At 40.3% G+C, this 20,742-nt stretch overlaps 1 protein-coding gene across 1 annotated transcript in view; it reads left to right on the top strand.

Moving 5' to 3' along the window:
- SH3RF1 (SH3 domain containing ring finger 1) overlaps nt 1-20,742 on the top strand; it is a 321,835-nt gene that overhangs the window by 288,192 nt on the left and 12,901 nt on the right. Inside the window, exon 11 of the mRNA XM_029573678.1 lies at nt 3,136-3,488. Coding sequence (XP_029429538.1) covers nt 3,136-3,488 — 353 coding nt within the window. The remainder of the gene's footprint in view (nt 1-3,135; nt 3,489-20,742) is intronic.

The following is a 20,742-nucleotide window of genomic DNA, read 5'->3' as shown; positions in this document are numbered from 1 at the left end:
TTTTATGTCTTTGCCAATCAATTCAAGCTGCTGCAAATCTGCTAGATGCAAAGTACGAAGATAAAAATGTTAAAAACCATAAAATAATGACTGCCGTGTTAGTCCACTTGAATGCACAGAAATAAAATTTAATATAAAAACAAAAAATATACAAGGAAGATAGTATTAACTACTGAAAGATAAGTCGAGAAACGTATTAAGATAATCCAATTAAAAGGTCTAATCTTATATATTTTTTGTTTTCATTTGTTAATCTTTATTCCCGAGCAATGAAGTCTACTGTATTTGACTAGATTATGAAATAAGCACCAGTTTTAAGAATACAGAATATATACAGATATTTGGTCCAGGAGTACAGTGTGGAACTCTGCCAAGCACATTGCTCCTGCTTGCATCTTGTTGGTTGGGCCTTTCAACAACACAGCCTCTGGACCCGTCTTGCTTCTTGGCTGCTTTATATTCTTCCATCTTCTGCAGCTTGTGAAAGAAACAGTTCTCTGTTTGGAAAAATGCACACTGCATCAAGAAACAGACTCGCATGCAAAAGAACAAAAAAGCTTGTTTCAATCCATGCACATCTTTAGTTTACCAAACTCCATGAAAATAAAAATAAAAGTTCAGGTTCAAAATCAGATGGACAGCGATTCTGCTCAGAAGCTAAAAATCCTAGTATTTAAAAATAATGCTATTGTGTAAATAATAAGAAGAAACACAGACAATGCTGTTGACACTATGTATGCCATTTTCAAATAAATGCGTATCACTGCTATATGCTACTGACAGTATACACCAAGTCAAGTGACGGAGGAACCTAGCCTCAGTTTATATTTAATATAAGAGATTTAAAAAAGACATAGATATTGTGATGGTGAATACATGATAAAAGATCTTGACCCCAATGAAGAACTTTGTTTTGAAACACTAGGCCGGTGTTGGGGATGTCACCTGCCATGTTTTTGAATGCCAAAGAAAGGGTTTCAAGAAACAAGAAGCCATCTTTGAATAATGTAGGATGAAAATAAGTAGATATATTTATTTAAGAACTGGTTCTTGTTATTAAAAGATATTTGTTTAGTTCAGTTTATGCTATCTGCAGTGCATCTAGTTGTATGAACTTCTTTAGTGCAAACCAATAAAAGAGAGAGTGAAAAAGTAAAAGCTAACATATATGTAGGACCGATGATTATACAGAGGCAGTCTATATGACTTAAGTATAAGCCTCATTGCCCATGTGTATAATTATCTTTTTGAATATGAGATATGGAACTATTTTCTCTTGTGAAAATGACATTTTTCATGTGGTTAATTTTCTTCAGTTTGAAAATATGCTCTTGTTCCATGTTATGAAATTTAATGAAATATCCATTAAATCGTCTGCTCAGTGTGCTGCAGCAGTCAAGCAAACAGAGTGTTAGGAATTATTAGGAAGGGAACGGTTAATAAAACTGAAAATGTCATAATGCCTCTGTATTGCACCATGGTGAGACCATACCTTGAGTACTGTGTACAGTTCTGCATCTCAAAAAAGATATAGTTGCACTGGAGGAGGTACAGAGAAGGTCGATTAAAATGATAAAACGGATGGAACAGCTCCCCTATAAGGAAAGGTTGAAGAGGTTAGGGCTGTTCAGCTTGGAGAAGAGACGGCAGAGGGGGGATATGATAGAGGTCTTTAAGATCATGAGAGGTTTTGAATGAGTAGATGTTAATCGGTTATTTACACTTTCGGATAATAGAAGGACTAGGGGGCATTCCATGAAGTTAGCAAGTAGCACATTTAAGACTAATTGTAGAAAATTCTTTTTCACTCAATGCACAACAAAGCTCTGGAATTTGTTGCCAGAGGATGTGGTTAGTGCAGTTAGTGTAGCTGGGTTTAAAAAAGGTTTGGTTAAGTTCTTGGAGGAGAAGTCCATTAACTGCTATTAATCAAGTTGACTTAGGGAATGGCCTCTGCTATTATTGGCATCAGTAGCATGGGATCTTCTTAGTGTTTGGGTACTTGCCAGGTTCTTGTGGCCTGGTTTGGCCTCAGTTGGAAACAGGATGCTGGGCTTGATGGAGCCTTGATCTGACCCAGCATGGCAATTTCTTATGTTCTTATCCACATTTACAGCTAGTTAATACTGTGATCTGTTAAGCTAATAGTTTTTTTTTCCCCCTAGAGACCTAAAGGCAGTATGAAAGAGGGATCAGTGCTATGAGATTTAAGGAAGCTTAGAAAATTAGTTTCTTCTTTTTCTAATCTAGATAATGCTGACTAGAGGAAGACTCAAATTTCAGACAATAAAAGCTACTTTGTTTTTTTTTTTTTAACTACCATGTTTATGGTTCTTATCTTCAACTAGCAAATTCTCAGACCTGTTCAGATATGTGGGTTGCAACAGCTTGTAGATTGTCTAGCACTGGATACATTTGTAATAACTATTTGGTATATTTATGATATTTAAAAGTATAAACACCTTACTTTTATATTTTAAAATTATGGGGTGAGCTGTACATTCATTTTTATCTTGAAAGCAGTACAGGAAGTTCAAATATTATACAAAAATAGTATCATGTATATTTCTCATAGAATTTTTTTTCCCCAACCAAAACAGAAAAACCTTTCTTTGAGCACTCAGAATTTCCAAAAATTCTACATTTCCAGACATACATACTTACTGCATTTTATTACCCTCATATTTTTATTTAATTTTCATCAGAGACTACATAAATTGCAAGAGCAGAGAAGTCATTTCAGATTTTGTTCCTGATGAGGACTGATTAGTTGGATTTTTTTTTTAAACAACATTGTTCAGTGAGCAATTTAGGAACCTTCTCAAAATGCCAGCTCAGCTTGTGTGTCATTCACAGACCAATGTTGCTTACAGAAGAGAAGAGCTTGAAAATTGTAGCATGTTATAAATCATGCTACAGATTTCTTTTTGCTTTACTTGATTTTTTTTTTCCTTTCTGTGACTTCGGTGGGAGGTTGATATCACATGCTTGACAAAATAGGAAGTGGTGACTGTACATGGTTTTTACTAAAAGACTGTGGTGGCAACATTTAGATTTTAAAATGTTATTTACTTTAAGATATTGTCATTTAAGCTATTACACTTTAACATTTACTTGGATTATATAATCTTGCAGAAAGAAAAGAAAGGTCTACTGAAACTGCTTTCCGGAGCATCTACTAAACGAAAACCTCGGGTTTCACCCCCACAATCCCCAACGCTAGAAGTTGAACAAGTGGCTTTTGAGCAAACTCTGCAGGGGGCCATAGGTCCTGAGCTTCCAGCAGCTGTTAACCACGGAAGAACTGGGTCCTGCCCAGTGGATGGTGAGGTCTCACCTGCAGCAGCCACGGCTGTAGTAGCACAAGAGGCACTTCATCGGAAATCGGGTTCCTCGGACTCTAATGCTCCAATAGCTCCTCCTCCAAGGCAGCCCTGCTCATCTTTGGGACCAGTACTGAATGAATCCAGACCTGTAGTTTGTGAAAGGTGAGTGATTATGAACACCTCAAGAGAAAAATGAGGCACATTTAATTATTCATCTTAGCCAAAAATTTCCAGCTGACAATAACCATTCTCCCTAAAGTGAATAGCACTTCCACACACCACTATATAAGTTAAAGGAATAACTTTAAAAAGTATGAGTCTGACTGATCCATGCTTTATGATTTTTAGTTACCTCATGCACTCTGGTCTCTGCAACTGCATATTCTGTCTTTAGACTCAACTAATGCTTTATTAGTTTTCCTTGATTCATTTTAAATAATTGCTAACAATCTCCTAGCATTAGGAACTCTTTGATTAGAATGTATCAACTTTGACAAATATCTCTTAATCAGAGGTGCAATAAACTTTGCTACACTATCCTGATAAAATAATGACATGGGTCTGTAGGAACCTGCACATTCAGTGTCTTTAGTTTCCTTATATATTACTGTAATTACTGCAATGGTCATCCTTGCACGGATGAAGCTTGCATGATCCTTTTGTGAAGCAACATCACTTCTGTTCAGATAAGTGGCTACTATCTGTATTTACAAAGATAGTACATTTTCCAAAAGCAAATGAAAGACACAAGATTCCTTCACATAGGTAATTTTATTGCATTCAAAAGATTTAATTAAAATCTTGAATTCAAGACCAATGATTATAATTACATGCCTCTGGTAAGACATTAAATGTGTGCAGTCCATGGCAAGATTTATGAAAGTCATCACTAAATATACCTCATGATTTAAATACGATATCTATTTGCATGCATGGATTGAGTGATTATTATATTGGACAACTTATTTTTATTTACTAACACCTAGATTCATCAAAATGCTGTAATATTGCAGTCCTAACGCCAGCGATAACGCATGGTGTGGTAAACTTTTCATGAAAGAGAGAGAGCATGCAAGAGAGAGAGCCTATCTATAAGGCTGTCATAGTAGTCAAGTATTTATATCTCTATAGGAGAGCCAGCTAATAGCTCAAGGTGAGATGGTGGTGGTGGTTTAGAGGCCAGTTTGACATGCAGAGAGAGACATACGAATTGCGCAGTACACCTCTGTGTGAAGATTTGATGTCATTTGGAGTGAGGAAAATCGCACAAAGATAACATTTCTACTATGTTCTCTCGCCCTAGCTTGATGGACTCTATAACAGGGTACCAACAAACTAGGGTGAGAAAGCATAGTACAAAATGTCATCTTTGTGAGACATTCCTCACTCCAAATGACATCAAATCTTCACCGAGGTATACTGTGCTGTTTGTACGTCTCACTATGCATGAAAAATTGGCCCCTAAACCACCACCATAACCTTACCTCGAGCTTCTAGCTGCCCTCCTATAGGCATATACATAGTTGCATACTGTGAAGGCCTCCCCAGAGTGTGTGTGTGTGTGTGTGTGTGTCTCTCTCTCTCACTCACTCACTCACTCCACTCCACTCCACTCTCCCCTCCCAAGCCCAGAAATGGCCAAAATGCAATTCGAAAAATTTATCGCGAATTGCTTTACAGCCCTTTCGGGCATTACGCACAGCATAACGCCAGGAAAAAAGGTGTAGTTATTTCCAGTATTAAAGCCATGCGATAGCTTGCATTATGCTATCGCATGGTGCGATATTGCTCCTCATTTTCATAAATCCTATCCCAACTCCTCCCTAATCCCACCCCTTCCCAAAATTTGCTTTCACTCTGTGCGCTCCTGCTATTATCGCATGCGTTATGGTGTTAATGTGTGCGTTAACGCCATAACGCATTTTGATGAATGACCCTATAAATTTGCTATACGTTTACCTAGTTTATTTTCAAATTGAAAAAACTGGCAAATGCATAATTTCTAGCTTCTAAGGTTTTTTGCACGTAGCACCCAGTTTAGTATTACCTTGGATGCTGCATACACATCCTTGGCCCAATTTTTAATGGCCCGCGCATGTAAAACACAGGGGCTACGTGCGTGGCTGAGCACCTTTTAAAATGCACGCGGCGCGCAAGGCCCGGCGCACATGTAACCCCTATTACCCGCACAAGAGCCAGGCCTCGGCAGAGGGGTGGTCCGCAACTTGCTACAGCTCCTTTGCAGGAGCAAAAGGTAAAAAATAAATTAGGGGTACCTAGGGTAGGGGGCAGTAGGGTAGGGAAGCTCCCTCCCAGTCTGCTCCTTAATTGGAACGTACTGGGAGGGAACTGGGGAAGCTGGATGATGCATCGCCATGCAATTTTGGCCTATGTCTGCCCTTCTTAATGCGTGCCGCCCGTGATTTTATAACATGCGCACACATGTTATAAAATTGCACGCACATGGACACTTGCATGTACTTTGTAAAAATCTACCCCCCTGTCTCTGCTGTAGGATTTTTAATAAAGTTAGCAGTCATTCATTTCTTTTTTAATTCCATAAATTTCATTTCTCTCTCTCTTTTTTTTGTTGAATTTGCCCCCTGAATGTTGCATTAGATGTTTTCCAAAATAGGGGATCAGTTTTATGCTGTATCTTAGCTATTTGGAAATTTTTCCAAATGTGTTTAATAAAATATTTTTAAAATTTATCTTGACATTAAAAGTTTAAATCTCCAATTAAATCCTTGAAATTTTCTTTTTTTCTTCTCTCAAAGTATTAGAGCATGGTAATGTCCTATACCAGGTCCTGTCTTACCCAATCTATTTATTGATATTTGATGGAATTTTAAAAATCTATGCCTGAAAAAGTTGTATTTACTTTAGAAAAAAGTAGTCATTCTGATTTTGGTTAATTATCTTCCAAACATTTAAAAGTTTTAATTAAGTATGTAAAAAATTATTTAGCTAAAGAAAAAGATGTACAAAGTTCATTAATTTAATAGATATTACAAAAAAATTTATTTTTTAGACTTAAAATCTCAAAAAGTGTCTTTAATAAATTCAAATATATATACAACTAAAGACATATTTTAGCATTACTACTTCACAACCACCAAATAAATGTTTATGTATAACTAATATACCACCATCATATACAAAGGTAAGAATGATCATCATATAGTAGAAATAATCAAACAATATCTCACTATAATCTCTACAAAGGGCTCCCTACACCCCTATTTTAAAACATACAAACCCACAGCAACCATACATGTATAATTAAAAACATATCTGGTGGCCCCACCTCCTTCTTCAAAAAGCCATTTACTCATCGAATAAACAATCAATAAAACAAAAATGAAAATATTGAAATTGAAAAAGAAAATTATGAAAATTAAAAGAAAAATCCACAGCAGAGACAATGTCTTATTGATATTTCTTCCTTAATTCAATCAAAAGTCTCTACTCTTAATTTACGATGATGTATTTGCTGTCTCTGCTTCTTTTATACGGCACACTGTTGAAAACATAAAATCTGTTCTTTCAAAATAGAAGATTGGTATGTTGTCACCCAAAACTACTTGAATCTTCGAGCACTCAATAACAGTTCTCCAATGTGAGTCACATCAGGGCTTATATCAGCTCATATAGCCTCTTCTTACAAATCGCTGACATATATTTTGCTACTTAATTAGGGTCATTTATCAAAATGCTATAAGGCGTTTTCGTATGTGTTAAGCACCTTTAACGCATGCGAAAACCCCTTAACGCATGCAATGGCACCATAACATATGGTGCGATGCAAATCCAAAAAAGAGGAGGAGTGGGCTGGGTTTACTATTTTGTGAAGCCCTATTGCATGGCTGTAATGTTGATTTTAGCTACACCTTTTTCACTAGTGTTAAGCTGTGTGATAGGTTGTGTTAAGCTTTTATTGCATTTTTTGTGTGTTCTCAAATGCCTGTTTTAGTAGTTTAGGGAGAGAGAGACTAGCCAGAGAGACAAGCCATTATGCCCTAACACTAGATAGGTATTTATATCTCTGTGGGAGGCCCACTTAGTAACTCGAGGTTTAGGTATTATTTGTAGGGGTTAGGGGCAACTTTGACATTTATTTATTTATTTTTTAATTCTTTATTTATGCATTTTAAATTAGAATATCAAGCTTACAGATTTTGTAATTAAAAAAAGAAATAATAATACACATGTACTACAACAATGAAATAAACCTATCTGTAATAAAGAGTAAAAGTAATTTTTTTGAAGAAATAGTGAGAAGTAGAAAAGAAAAAGAGCGGCTAAAGGCAAAATATTTGAATTCCAAATAACAATTGAAACAAGATTACATCTAATATTCTCTATTTAGATGCCCCTGTTACCAAGGCTGGGGAATCTCGGGCTAAAGAATCCAAAAACAATCTTAATTGCATTTCCTCAAAGAAAAGAAATTTCTGATTATGATGTGTTATCTCACATTTACATGGGAATTTCAAAAGCATCTTTCCCCCCAATTTTTCAATTTCTGCTTTAAAGGCAAGAAATTTTCTCCTTCTTAATTGTGTTGTTCTGGAGAGATCTGGATAAATCCATATTTGTGCCCCATGAAAATTTTCCGTTCTTTTCCTCATAAAGAGGCGAAAAATAACATCTCTATCAGATGCGAAAACAAATGTTATGTGTAATGTTGCTCTAGAGGTAATCACAGTGTCTATAGTCGTTTCCAAAACTGCAGTCAGGTTAATCAGGGATTCCTCTGGTTTTTTTTTCTAATTTTCCCTTATTACCTTTTCATGGTATGTAATATATTTTTGCAATTGGGGGGATAGATGGACTCTGTGTTTGCTATGCAGATAAATCACTGGTTGATCTCAGTAGTAGTGTTTTGTTGGCACCCTCATAGAAACGTATCCTTAATGCTAAGCAGTGAAAACAAGAGGCTTCCCCATTTCTTCACATCCATGGAAACTCTGAATTCACACCAGGAGATGAAACTTAGGTTTTTCAAACATGGGCACAGTAAGACTAATTTGACAGATGTAAAAGGAGGCATTAACTTTTCAAGAATTGAAGGAACGATAGGGCCTACATAATAGACATTTTTCATTTGACTACATGGAAAGGACTGTCAGAAGTAGAATGAGGAACTAAGTCTTTATTTAAAATATTTGTCTGCTTACCAGCTTTTCACTTGTAAGATTGTGTTTCCTCAGTATTAAGGAAATTACAAGGAATATTTCCTTAAGAGAAACAATGTAAGTTTTTGTAAAAGGCATTTATATTGTAAAATAAAGCATATAAGGCTAATGTATTTGACTCAGGTATAGAAAGTATGACGTGGAGCAAGGTATATTGAAAAGCGGAACAAAAGGCAGTGATCAGTGTATCAAGGGATTCTTTATTGGAACTTGCCCGACTCTGGCCAAGTTTCGCTCACACAGAAGCTGCTTCAGGGGCTGCTGTACCAATTGGTTTTCTCCATATGACACATTTCAATGTGAAAACATCACAAAGTATTAATAAGGATTCTTAGTGCTTTAAGTGCAGTCTGTACCTTCGATGTGAAATTCAAAATTGTATCAGGTAAAGTTAGCAAGATAACACAAATCTGTAGCTCATAGTCAGATCAAAAGAAGCAAGGTATATTGGTGCATGCATTTTGGTCATGTCCACAGCTGAAGATTTTTTTTTTTTTGCAAGAATTATGAATTATTTTAGCTTGGTAGTAAGGCAAAAGGTGCAGCCCTTAGGAAAACCATACTCTTCATGTTCAGTATTTTTATTAGTATTTAATCAATACATAAACAGGAAACAAAACATTCCATTATTCATGGACCTTAAGAAAATAATGACCAAATACAATGAAAATATATTATGCAATATTAAAAATGACCATCCAAGTGATGAGTACAATAACATATATTAATCCAAATATCTCTTCTAAGCATTAACCTCAACTTTAAAAGAAATGTTTCCAGATGTAATGGATCCAGGAAAATGTATTTGTTACCCTGATAAACGACAATACATGTACAGGGAAATTTAAGGAAATAAATCGCACCCAGTGAGAGAACTTTTGGCTTAAGTTGTACAAAAGCTCTTCTTCTCAACTGGGTCTCCCTAGCAACTTCAGGAAATACTAGTACTCTCTGACTACAAAACATCTGGTTCTTATTTCTAAAATAACTCCTCAAGATTAGTTCCTTGTCTGACTCCAGATTGCAGGTAATAACTAATGTTGCTCTAGTGGAAATTGTCATATGAATCTTGTAGAAATCCTGTAAAGTCTAAACTTTCAGTCATAAGCTAAAACATGTAGTGTACCTTTCCTCAGCTGCCAGATTTCTTTTCGTCACAGGTACATAAAAGCAGGTTCAAACTGCAGTGTCTCATGTCCATAGGGGACAACAGTCTTAATTTTTGGAAATTCATCAACCTTACATTTTTTTTTAATCTCAAATGATTTTCCATCAACTCTGTTATAATGCAAAGATAAATTATCTTTCACACTCTTGAAGCTGTAGCAACCTTACTAGGTAAGGATGAAATTTGAGATTCAACTAGTTCCACCTTACACTCCAAGTCAGTTTTCCACAGTTGCAGCGGAAAAATCATATGGTTGTGTGATCATTTATACTAAGGAGGTCTCAGTTTCTCGAAACAATCTTCCATATGTCTCTGGGCATTAATCTCGGTTGGCTCAGAGTCCATCACTCCAATACCTAATTTGCCTAGGTCAAATGGAGGGGGCACTACCGCAGGAACCAAGGTTCTAATTTTCAATAGAGCCATCACCCTTAGTAGATGGAGAAGATCCAGTTTGTGTTCACTCAAAAAAAAAAATAGGAGACTGGGTGTCCTTCATGAGCTCCTAAAGAGCCCTCACTACATTCCCTGGGGGCTATAACAGTCAGGGTCCTCTCACTGCTCTCTTGAGATATCGGTTATAAATGGGGGGTGGTGGGGGGGGGGCCTAAGAGAGACAGCTAAGATACTCACCACAGGGTACTCTGCGAAGGAGATGGTTTGTAAATCAGACCTCTCACCAGCTGTGGGGGTAACTGAGGCAGAAGAAACTATCTTCCCTTTTTCTCTTCCTTCCTATGGATCAATTTAGCCACAAGGGGTATACCCCTTATATGGCTTAGGTGCACCAGTGGCAGTGCACCATAGGGCTCCCTCTTAACACTGACGCAATTAGATGACGTCAGCATCTCTTTGGCCGTGGGCTTGCCTGTCAGTGAGGGTGGTGCAGGGCCTCAGAACCACCAGAAGTGCGAACTGGTTTCTCACAAGGAACTCCCTCTTAATACCAGCGCAATAGATGATGTCAGCATCTCTCCTGGCAGCCGACTTGCCTCTCATGAAGGTGGTGCAGGGTTTCAGGACCACGGGAAGTGCGGATGGCAACAGGCGAGTCCCCCCTTTCTTAAGTCCCTTGAAGCCATACTCTTTAATATTGCAGGCACTGAAGATTAAAGATAATAGAATGAGGTGCTTCTCAGGAAGGCTTTTCCTAATAGGGTAAAAACGTTGATTTTTATTGGCATGGAAGGAAGTGAATCCTCCTCCTTATTGGCAGTGGAAGAAATCAGGTTTGAAAGAACCCAGGAATAGCATTCTCGTACCTACCTCCAAGCCAAGCCTGTGAAACTCCCTTTCCCTCCCCACCTTGCCTGAGACGGACATTTTGTAACAAATTCAGAAAAGGTCTTAAAACTTGTTTTATTAAGCATTTCATACTTATTAGTTTTTACTATGTTGCTAATTATGTATTAATTCTTCAAAGACAATAAAACAGAGGGCTCTCCCTTGTTCTTAACTTTCTATCATGTTCAAGTAAATGGTCAATAGACACATCTGCCTAATGCTTTAGTTTCATTTTAAAAGTTGGTTTTGTATATCGGCTCAGTTTATTTAAATTATTTTAATATGTTAACCTTTGTATTGTTTATTCTACATTATCGTACATCACCTTGATTTATGGAAGAACGCGATCCGTCAAGTTAAATAAACTATCTAACAACGCAGCTGATAGTAATGGAGGTTTTTTTTTAGCAATGTTTTCTTGCATAAGAGGAAGTTCCTGGAAATATGGGAACAGCTCACCCCCTAGGGTGTATAGTGAAGTACTGAATCATCTCTGAGTAGATTAGTTGGGAGAAATACCCCTGGTAGGAAATGGGATTTGATTTATGATGCATGGTTGGTCCAAAGAACACCAAGCACACTGGGCGGATCCAAGATGGCTGATTGATGGGCACTGCACGCCGTTGGCTCTTCTCGGTACTCTTCAAAATGTTTTCTTGCTGGTTTTTGTTTTTTTGGGTTTTTTTTTTTTTACCTGTAATGGGTAGAAAAGTAGAAACCTAGGACGGGGCCTCTACCCTGCGGTCCCTCCGGTTGTCTCCTTTCTCCGGCCCGATGGATGCCCACGTCTTACACAGCAGCTCAGTATCAGGGACTCAGCATTGGAGAGAGGGGGAGGGGAATTTGAGCTCCCCTCTCTCCCAGGCTCTCTGTCACCTCTTAGCCTCGTTGAGGGAACTCCACCGGGTAATCCAGCTGCTGCTAGAGGTGCCTTAAAGTCGGGGAGATGCCACCAGATCAGAGTGCCGGCGAGCCCAGCCAGCAGGGAGCGAAGGTCCGGCGTCGGCTGGCGGCAGCAGCTGAGAGTTCAGATTTACATCGAGGACAGCCCTGGATTAGGAAGAGATGTATTGTGGGAGGCATTGGGGGGTTAACCTACTGAATCCATCCCTTTGAGATGCCTATTTTGAGTCCTGATGTTCAAAGACCTACAGTTTCTCCTCCCTTGAGACTCTCTGGGAAGCAGTCATAGAACTGAGGAAGTTCAGTTTTACAATTATCACCAGTCAAAGTAAAATGCAATGAGTTGGAAGAAAAAGTTCTGGCTTTTTCCAACACAACAAACTGAAATGGACCAACCAATTTTTCTATAAGAGATCAAGTAAGTGGTATACAGCAAGCACATCAGTTTTGATTTAAAGAAGGGGCAATATGTCCCATAAAATTGAAAATTTGGAAAATGCTATCGAGAACAGGAATTTAAGATTTTATTAAACTTTCCTCAAGTTCCCCTAACTTCCTCCTAGGGAGATGGTTCAGGAGAGGTATTTAATGGAGATCCTCCAGATCCCTGAAAATGTGATTCACCCCAGTGTCGAGATTTTTTATTTTATTTGCCGAAGTTTAGAAGATTGGAAGTACAAGGAGAGGGAGCAGTGCGTTACTTCCTGTTGGAGAATCAAGTGTGAATATTTCAACTGTGTGGAGACGTTTGATTCGGAGTTAGCTGTTCCCGTACACTTATTGTGACTTTAGCCACCTGACCGGATAAAGATTGGTTAATGAGACTCTGTTTTCGACATAGGACCGAGTCTTTTCTTCAATGTAAAGTTAGTCTTTCCTGACGTCTCGAGGGAGACTCAAAAAAGGAGAAAATCCTTTCTCCTGTTGCGACTGCAGGTTCTGCAAATTGGACGTGTTTTCTTTTTAAAGTTTCCATGCCAGTTGCATGATAAAGTATCAAAATAATGAATATATATTCTACAATCCCCCACAGTTAACTCAATTTCTTATAGGGAAAACTCCAGTATTGCCAACAACTCCCAGCTCTAATACATTGTAGTTACCTATAGTTAAAGAATGGCTGCTGTTTGTCCATTGATATTTTTCTTTGATGTATTACTTTGGGTCAGGGAAGGATCCGCTCCCATAATGAGGACTTATATTAAGATAAGGGAAATGTTTATTTTTCTTAATGTATATTTCCGTTATTTGCTTCAACCCTGTTCTGATCAAGATTTAATCTTCTTTTTTCTGGAAAATGCATAAATAAAAAAGAAACAAAGCCAGAAGACTGTCTCGTATAGCCAGATTTTAATTTTGAAACTCAACAAAGGACTCCCTTCATTTTAGACGTCTGATGTACGATTGGTCCATGATTAAAGCTTGGGATAATAGGGGAGACATGGAAAGGAGGGCGTTAAAGGGAGAAGGATGCTAGGGGTGGAGTCTTGAAGCTGGCCATGAACAGGGGAGGGGAGAAAGATAATTGGGGGAAATGGAGGGTAGTAGTGGGAAAATACCAAGACTTCAGACTTCTGCACAGGCGTCCATGTGCGTGCGGTTCCTGGTGCGTGCACATGACCGCGCCAATTTTATAACGTGCACGTGTTGACGCGCACATGTTATAAAATCTACCTGTGCGCACAATTTTATATCGGTGCGCGCAAATGCCCTCTCACGCATGTAAGTGTGGGGGATTATAGTAGATGTGTGCGGCGATGCAATAGGCCCTTTTCCCTCTTCCCTCCCAGTCCACGTCAGTAAAGGAGCGGACTCTGAGGGGAACTTCCTAAACCTCCTACCTAACCTGCCTCCTTTTTTACCCGAACCCCTTAAAACCCCACTAATTACCCTACATTTTTTTTTGTTTTACAACTTACCTGTTCTCGAGCAGCAGCAAGTTGCTAGGGCAGGTCAAATCCCGGTGCGTGCTTCAGCAGGACAGTGCCTAATTGCACTTTTCTGGCCCGCCCCTTTATCCTGTGGCCTTTCCAATGTGCATACCAGGAGATACACGCGTGGCTGCGGGCCTGCAAAAATCAGCCACACGCATATCTCCCCGATTCTGCGCATGCAGGGCTTTTAAAATTCAGCCTAAAGTGTGTTTACTTTTTTTATTTGAATTGTGAGGTGCATGTAAGTGCCAAATGTACTCTATTTTGACATGTAGCTTTCAATTAATAAACAAGTATATATATATAAAGAGCTTGAGTTTGCTGACGATAGAGATGTGTCTAATCTAGGATTAGCTATGAGTTGAGGAATGGTTAGAATTTATGCAAATAGGTTTGGAATTTGAAAAACATGCAAATAATTCACGAAAAATTTGTGCAGATAGTTTAGCGGGTATAACTTGTGTGGTAGATTCTTATTTTGCTTCCAGTCACTTTCATTTTTGCTTGGCTAGCAACACTGTTGAGAAGGTTGTAGAAGGGACCTAGGGACATTTATTTAAATATGACCGGGGGGGGGGGGGGGGCAGATAAAGAGTTGGTTGGTGAGGGCTGTCTCTCTATAGAACTTAGAGGACATCTTGAAATGCAAAAAATGTGAGGCAATGCAGATAAAAGCCCTTTCGAGTAGTTTGGACAGAAAGGGGAGGAGGGAGTTGGGCTTATAATTAGCAGGGCAGAAAGGGTCTGATGAAGTGTTTTTGAAATGTGGTGCAATTATGACATGTTTGAAAACAGTGGGGAAGTTTGCAGTAGATAATGACAGATTGAGAATATAGCAGATGGAAGAGATGAGAGTATTAGGAACAACACTGAGGAGCTGAGTGGAAAGGAGTCTGAAGGACAAGTGGTTAGTAATATAGTAAGTGTTTGCAGAAGAAAACCTAAGTGATCCATCCAGTCTGCCCAGCAAGCTATTTAAATTTTTTTTTTATGTTATTCTTAGCGTAATTGCTGCTCTGCACAAGTTACCATAGTTCAAACAAATTGGAGAAAATTATTTTTTTACTCCATGCACAATTAAGCTCTGGACTCCATTGCCAGAGGATTTGGTTAAGGCAGTTAGTGTAGCTAGGTTTAAAAAAGCTTTGAATAAGTGTCTGGAGGAGACGTCCATAAACTGTTAATCAATAAGGAATAGCCACTGCTTGTTACTAGCATTAGTAGCTTGGGATCTATTTAATGTTTGGGTACTAGCCAGGTACTTGTGACTTGGTTTGGCCACTGATGGAAACAGGACACTAGCATATCTTATATTCTTACGGGTAGATTTTAAATAGGTCGCACGCGTCGAACCTATTTTCAAAGAGGCCCAGCCATGCACATAAAGGCCGGTATGCGCATAAGCGGTGGCCTTCCTGCAAGGGGCGGGCTGGGGGGAAGGCTGGGACAGCGCTATTGATCACTGTCTCGAAGCCTTGTGCACTGGCCGGCTGCCGGCATGCGCAGCTTACTTCAGGTTGGGCCCGGAATTGGAGCAGACTGGGAGGGAACTGAGGAAGGCTGGGATGCGTTGCTGTGCGAACTTTGCAGAAATGTACCCTCCCCCTTTTGCACGGATTACAAAATCCGACGTGTATGTGCACCTGGCCTAACTATTTTATAATATGCGCACGCCGGAACGCACATGTTAATAAAACTGGCGCATCTATCTTTCAAAATCTACCCCTTATTTTCTTCATTTCCATCCTTTAGCCACTGGGATCCTCTGTGTTTATCCCATGCCCTTTTGAATTCCTTTACAGTCATCCTCACTCCCTCTTATGGGAGGGCAATCCATGTGTCCACCACCCTTTCTGTGAAACAAATTCTCCCCGATGTTAATCCTGAACCTACCACCTTGATGCTTCATATTATGACCCCTTGTTCTACAGTTTTCTTTCCATTGAAGAAGGGTTGATTCCTGTGCATTATTAAGTTTCAGGTGTTTAAACGTCTGTAACATCTGTCTCTTCTCTCCTCCAGGGCATACATATTTAGGTCCTTCAATCTCATCTCAAAAACACCATTTTGGTGACCTTTCTCTGGCCCACTTCCATCCTATCTCTATCCTTTTTTAAGTACAGCCTTCATAATTGAACACTGTACTCTAGATCAGTGGTTCTCAACCTTTTTTCGGCCGGGACACACCTGACAGATGGTTCTTACATGCGTGACACACTGAATATATGACCGTCACGGGGCTATATGTAAACATACACTCTACATCCATGGGAACCACCTTGACCCCTAACAATGTATGCAGAGCAGAACTAGGGCATTACTCATAGAACTCACCATGCAAAAAAAAGATAATCTGGTTTTGATGACATCTCAATAAAAGCAAAACAAACTCCCTTTTCTACCAGGCACAATAGCCCTCCTTATGAAAAGGCAATCATTTACAACTAATGCATATCCTATTGAGAAAACACAACAAATAAGATTGATGCAATTGCCTACATGCTAGTAAAATACCTCAACTCGGGCACACACACACAGAACCTACCTTCACCAAGTACAGAAAGACCACACATTCAGGCTGATTCAGTACTGTATGCTCAGGCCGAGCGCACCGTTAGCCCCCGTTTGGATGCGTGTTTTTGACGCGCTATTACCCCTTATACAGTAAGGGGGTAATAGCGCGTGGAAAACGTGTCCAACCCCCCCGAAACTAATAGCACACTCAACATGCAAATGCATGTTGATGAGCCTGTTAGTCCCGCTCGATACAGAGAGTAAAATGTGCAGCCAAGCCGCACATTTTACTCTCAGAAATTAACTCCTGCCATATTAACTCATAGCGATATTAAGTCGGAGGCCCCAAAAATAAAAAAAAATACAAAATCTTTAAAAAAAAAAAAAAAAATATATATATATATATATATATATATGCCCGCGGGTTGGAAAACGGATGCTCAGTTTTGCCGGTGTCCGTGTTCCGAACCCATGGCTGTCAGCGGGTTCAACAACCGATGCCGGTAAAATTAAGCGTCAGCTGTCAAACCCGCTGACAGCTGCCGCTTCCGTCAATATTAGCGCGGGCTCTCATTTGCATACTGAATCGCGCGCCCAGGAGAGTGGGCGCTCGCCTTGGAGCGCCGGCTCTCCCGCGCGGTTTACTGAATCGGCCTAATTATAAATATGGAGACACACTGGAATGGAAAACCAAAAAAAGCCTCTCTATGCAGTGCAAACCTGGAGAAATGGAAAGAGAAATATAGCACCTAACACAGTCCCAGGATCTGCAATAATGCACAGAAACTAATCTGAACAAAGTTACACCTGCATTATGGAACACATAACAACCCTATCTATGAAAAGGCAACACTACAAATATTAAATCAGGTCCTAAACACTAATTCACGTCCTATTAGGAAAACAGAACAAGCCAAGCTGCTATAGATCCCCACGCAGAAATAACTGTAAAACTATATTAATAAATGTTTCAAAACAGCTGATGAACAGAAAAACGTCAAGCAATTAAAACTCATAAAAATTATTAAAAATTGTCCAAATGGAGTCCACGTGACCTGATGAGCGGGTAGGCTGCTTGCAGACCGCGCTCCCGGTTCCCCCGCCGAAAATCAGTGTTTTTCGAGCCTCTGAGACGCACCGTGGCGACCCCAGAAAACGATCATATCGTTTTTCTCCCGCAGCGAGCAAAGGATGTCAGCCAAACCACAAAGAAAGGAAAAAACTACAGGCCGACAACCCGATCCCAAAATGGCTGCCGGCCCGCCGAGCCCGTGCGCAGGCAGCCCAGCTACACCAACAACCACGGCGGATCTGGTGGGGGAGGTATCCCAAGCAGTGGTACAGGCTCTGGAGCCAAGATTCTGTGATTTGCTCCAGAAAATCAATTCGGGGAATGAAACGCTGCAACAGATAAAAACCCAGGTGGCAGACACCCAACAAAGAATAGCGGATGTAGAGACAGAGACGCAGCATTTGCTTCAGCAGCAAGAAACCTTGTTGAAACAAGTCTCCACCCTGGAAAACAAAGTAGAGGACCTGGAAAACAGGTCAAGACGGAATAACATAAGGTTAGTGGGGATCCCCAAATCGGTGCCTGATAGAGACCTGGCGAAACTGTTGGAAACATGGCTGCTCCAAGAGCTGGGTGTGTCAGCCTTGGCAGATAAAATTGTGGTTGAAAGAGCACACCGTTTGGGGATTAGAAAACCTGACGGCCCAAAGCCCAGAGTGGTCATCGCTCGGCTCCTCAATTTTTGCCACAAAACTGAAATATTGCAGGCTTATAGGAGCTGTGCTGGTTTACTGTATGAAGGTCACAAAATAATGATATTCCAAGATTACTCTGCAGCGGTATCCATCAAACGGCGAGAATTTTCTCCTATATGTGCAGACCTGTTTAACAGGAAAATTAAATTTACTCTGCAGTATCCAGCTAAACTCCGGCTTGAACACGGAGGGGCATGGCGGAGTTTTGAATCAGTGGAAGCAGCTAAACAGTATATTACAGGAATTGGGGACGTTCCATGAAGTTGTTTGGTTTTTTTTTTTTACAGCGGCATAAAGCTCCTAGTTCTATGTTGGACATGATGTTTGTTTTCTCCTTTTATATAAGCAGCTTTTTGAAGCTATGGTTGCTGTTATGTTCATAACATATGTATACTAGTCATCTTCTGGCGGGGGAGCCGGACAGGTATATAGGTGGACTCCAGCCTCCGTTTTAAGGGGGAGATGAATGAGTGTTGGGTGAATGTGAGCGGGATGGGGGTTAGGGGAGGGGGAAGGGTAAAGAAACATTTATCACTGGGGTTGATTTGAGTTTGATTATGGTTGTTGGAGTAAGCAATAGTTTACCTATTAAAGAGCGACATGGTGGGAGGACTTCTGCAAGGGTTTCTAATGTGCCACCCCTAGGCTGGGAGGGGGGCACTATGTTAGTGGCTCACAAGGCTGATTACCCTTTGATTTTGTACAAACCTGCACAAGGGTATGGCTGAGCAAGTACGCTGTATATCGTGGAATGTAGCAGGCATAGGCTCACCAGTAAAAAGGGCGAAAGTCTTGCAGTCATTACGTAGGCATAAGGCCCAAATTGCATTTTTTCAGGAGACACACCTCTCTGCTGTGGAGAGTTTAAAACTATCCAGAGACTGGGTCAGTAAGGTATATCATTCCCCGGCTCTGCACAAGAAAGCGGGAGTAGCTATTCTGATAGGAAAGAATGTGGTTTTTGAGGATACCAAGGTGCTTGCGGATTCTGAAGGCCGCTACGTCCTGGTGACAGGGCACCTCTTTGGACAGATGGTCACCCTTTGTTGTGTTTACGCCCCAAATGCATACCAACACAGTTTCTTTACGAACTTGGTACACGTGCTTTCACTAAATCAGCAAGGCTTAATATTCCTAGCTGGTGATTTCAATCAGGTGATGGATCCTAGATTAGATTGGTCCAACCCGGGGCCTGGCGTAAGGACCTCCTCTGATAAGGGGCTGCCTTATTTATGTCACCAATTACATTTGTTGGATCCCTGGAGAATACTCCACCCTGAAGTGACAGACTTCACTCATTTAGCCAGGGCACATCTGTCCATGTCACGCATAGATTATATCTTGGTATCCTCCCCCTGTTTTTCTAAGATTGGGAGAGCGGAGATTGGACCCACAGAATGTTCAGATCATGCGATGATTTGGGTGGATGCGGGACTGGGGGGTCCATGAAGAGCACAGAATAGGTGGCGCTTTCCAGCCCATCTCGCAGAGGATAAAGCCTTTCAATCCTATCTTACTCATAAATGGCAGGAATATGTTCAGCATAATGGGCAACACCAAGAGAACCCTTCGCTGTTTTGGGAAGCGGGTAAGGCCACCATGAGGGGAGAGATCACTACATATGTGATACGGCAAAGGAAGCAGGCGAATAAACAGCTTATTGATATGGGGATTGCAGTCCAAAAAGCGAAACGTAAGCTCATTGCACACCCAACGCCCCAAGTTAAGAAAGAATATAGGGATTTACTATTTACTCTCAATAGTTTTATTCATCGCAGGACGCAACAAGACTTATTATATTATTCGCATAAACTATCCAGGTTTGGGAACAAAATGGGGAAATTGTTGGCGAACCTGGTCCGGGTACAGAGGGGTGCTACATTCGTTGCTGCCCTCAAAGACAAACATGGGATAAGGCATACCAAGGGACCCAATATCTGTGAAGTGTTCCGGGAGTTTTATGAACAATTGTATGCAGCTGAACCCCAGGCATAGGCTGGGGAAATGGAAACCGCCTTCTTTCGTGATGTGACCCTACCCACCCTAACCAATGAGCAGTTGGAGTTTCTAAATGCCCCGATCACCACTCAAGAAATTGTAGAAGGGATAGGGTCCAGTAAATCGCATAAGGCACCAGGTCCTGATGGCCTTAATGCAGACTATTATAAGCTGTTGGGGGGTGCCGTTGGGGAGCCTCTAAGGTCTTATTTCTCGGTGATTTCTAGGGACGGTTTTTCCAATGTAGCTACTAAGGCCTACATTACGGTGCTCCCAAAAAGTGGCAAAGACCCATTAAACCCTGCGTCCTATCGACCTATTTCCTTACTCAATTATGATGTTAAGTTATTTGCCAGAATCTTAGCAACTAGGATGAGCGGAATTTTGCCTTGTTTAATATCAGACAGCCAAGTGGGTTTTGTTCAGGGCAGGAAGGCAAGTAGACATCTCATTAGTTTATGGGCGGCCATGACGCATTGTAAAAATCACAATATACCTGCTCTGGCTGTGGGGTTCGATGCAGAGAAAGCTTTCGACAGAGTGGCCTGGCCCTACTTATTCTCAGTTTTACAAAGATTTGGATTCCGGGGTCCCATATTGCAAAACATTATGCAACTCTATCAAAACCCTCAATCCATGATAGTAGCAAA

The sequence above is a fragment of the Rhinatrema bivittatum genome, chromosome 1 (assembly GCF_901001135.1).
Source record: "Rhinatrema bivittatum chromosome 1, aRhiBiv1.1, whole genome shotgun sequence".
In the NCBI taxonomy this organism is placed as follows: domain Eukaryota; kingdom Metazoa; phylum Chordata; class Amphibia; order Gymnophiona; family Rhinatrematidae; genus Rhinatrema; species Rhinatrema bivittatum.
The sequence above is the reverse complement of the archived record's forward strand: the minus strand, read 5'-3'. Positions and strand labels throughout refer to the sequence as shown.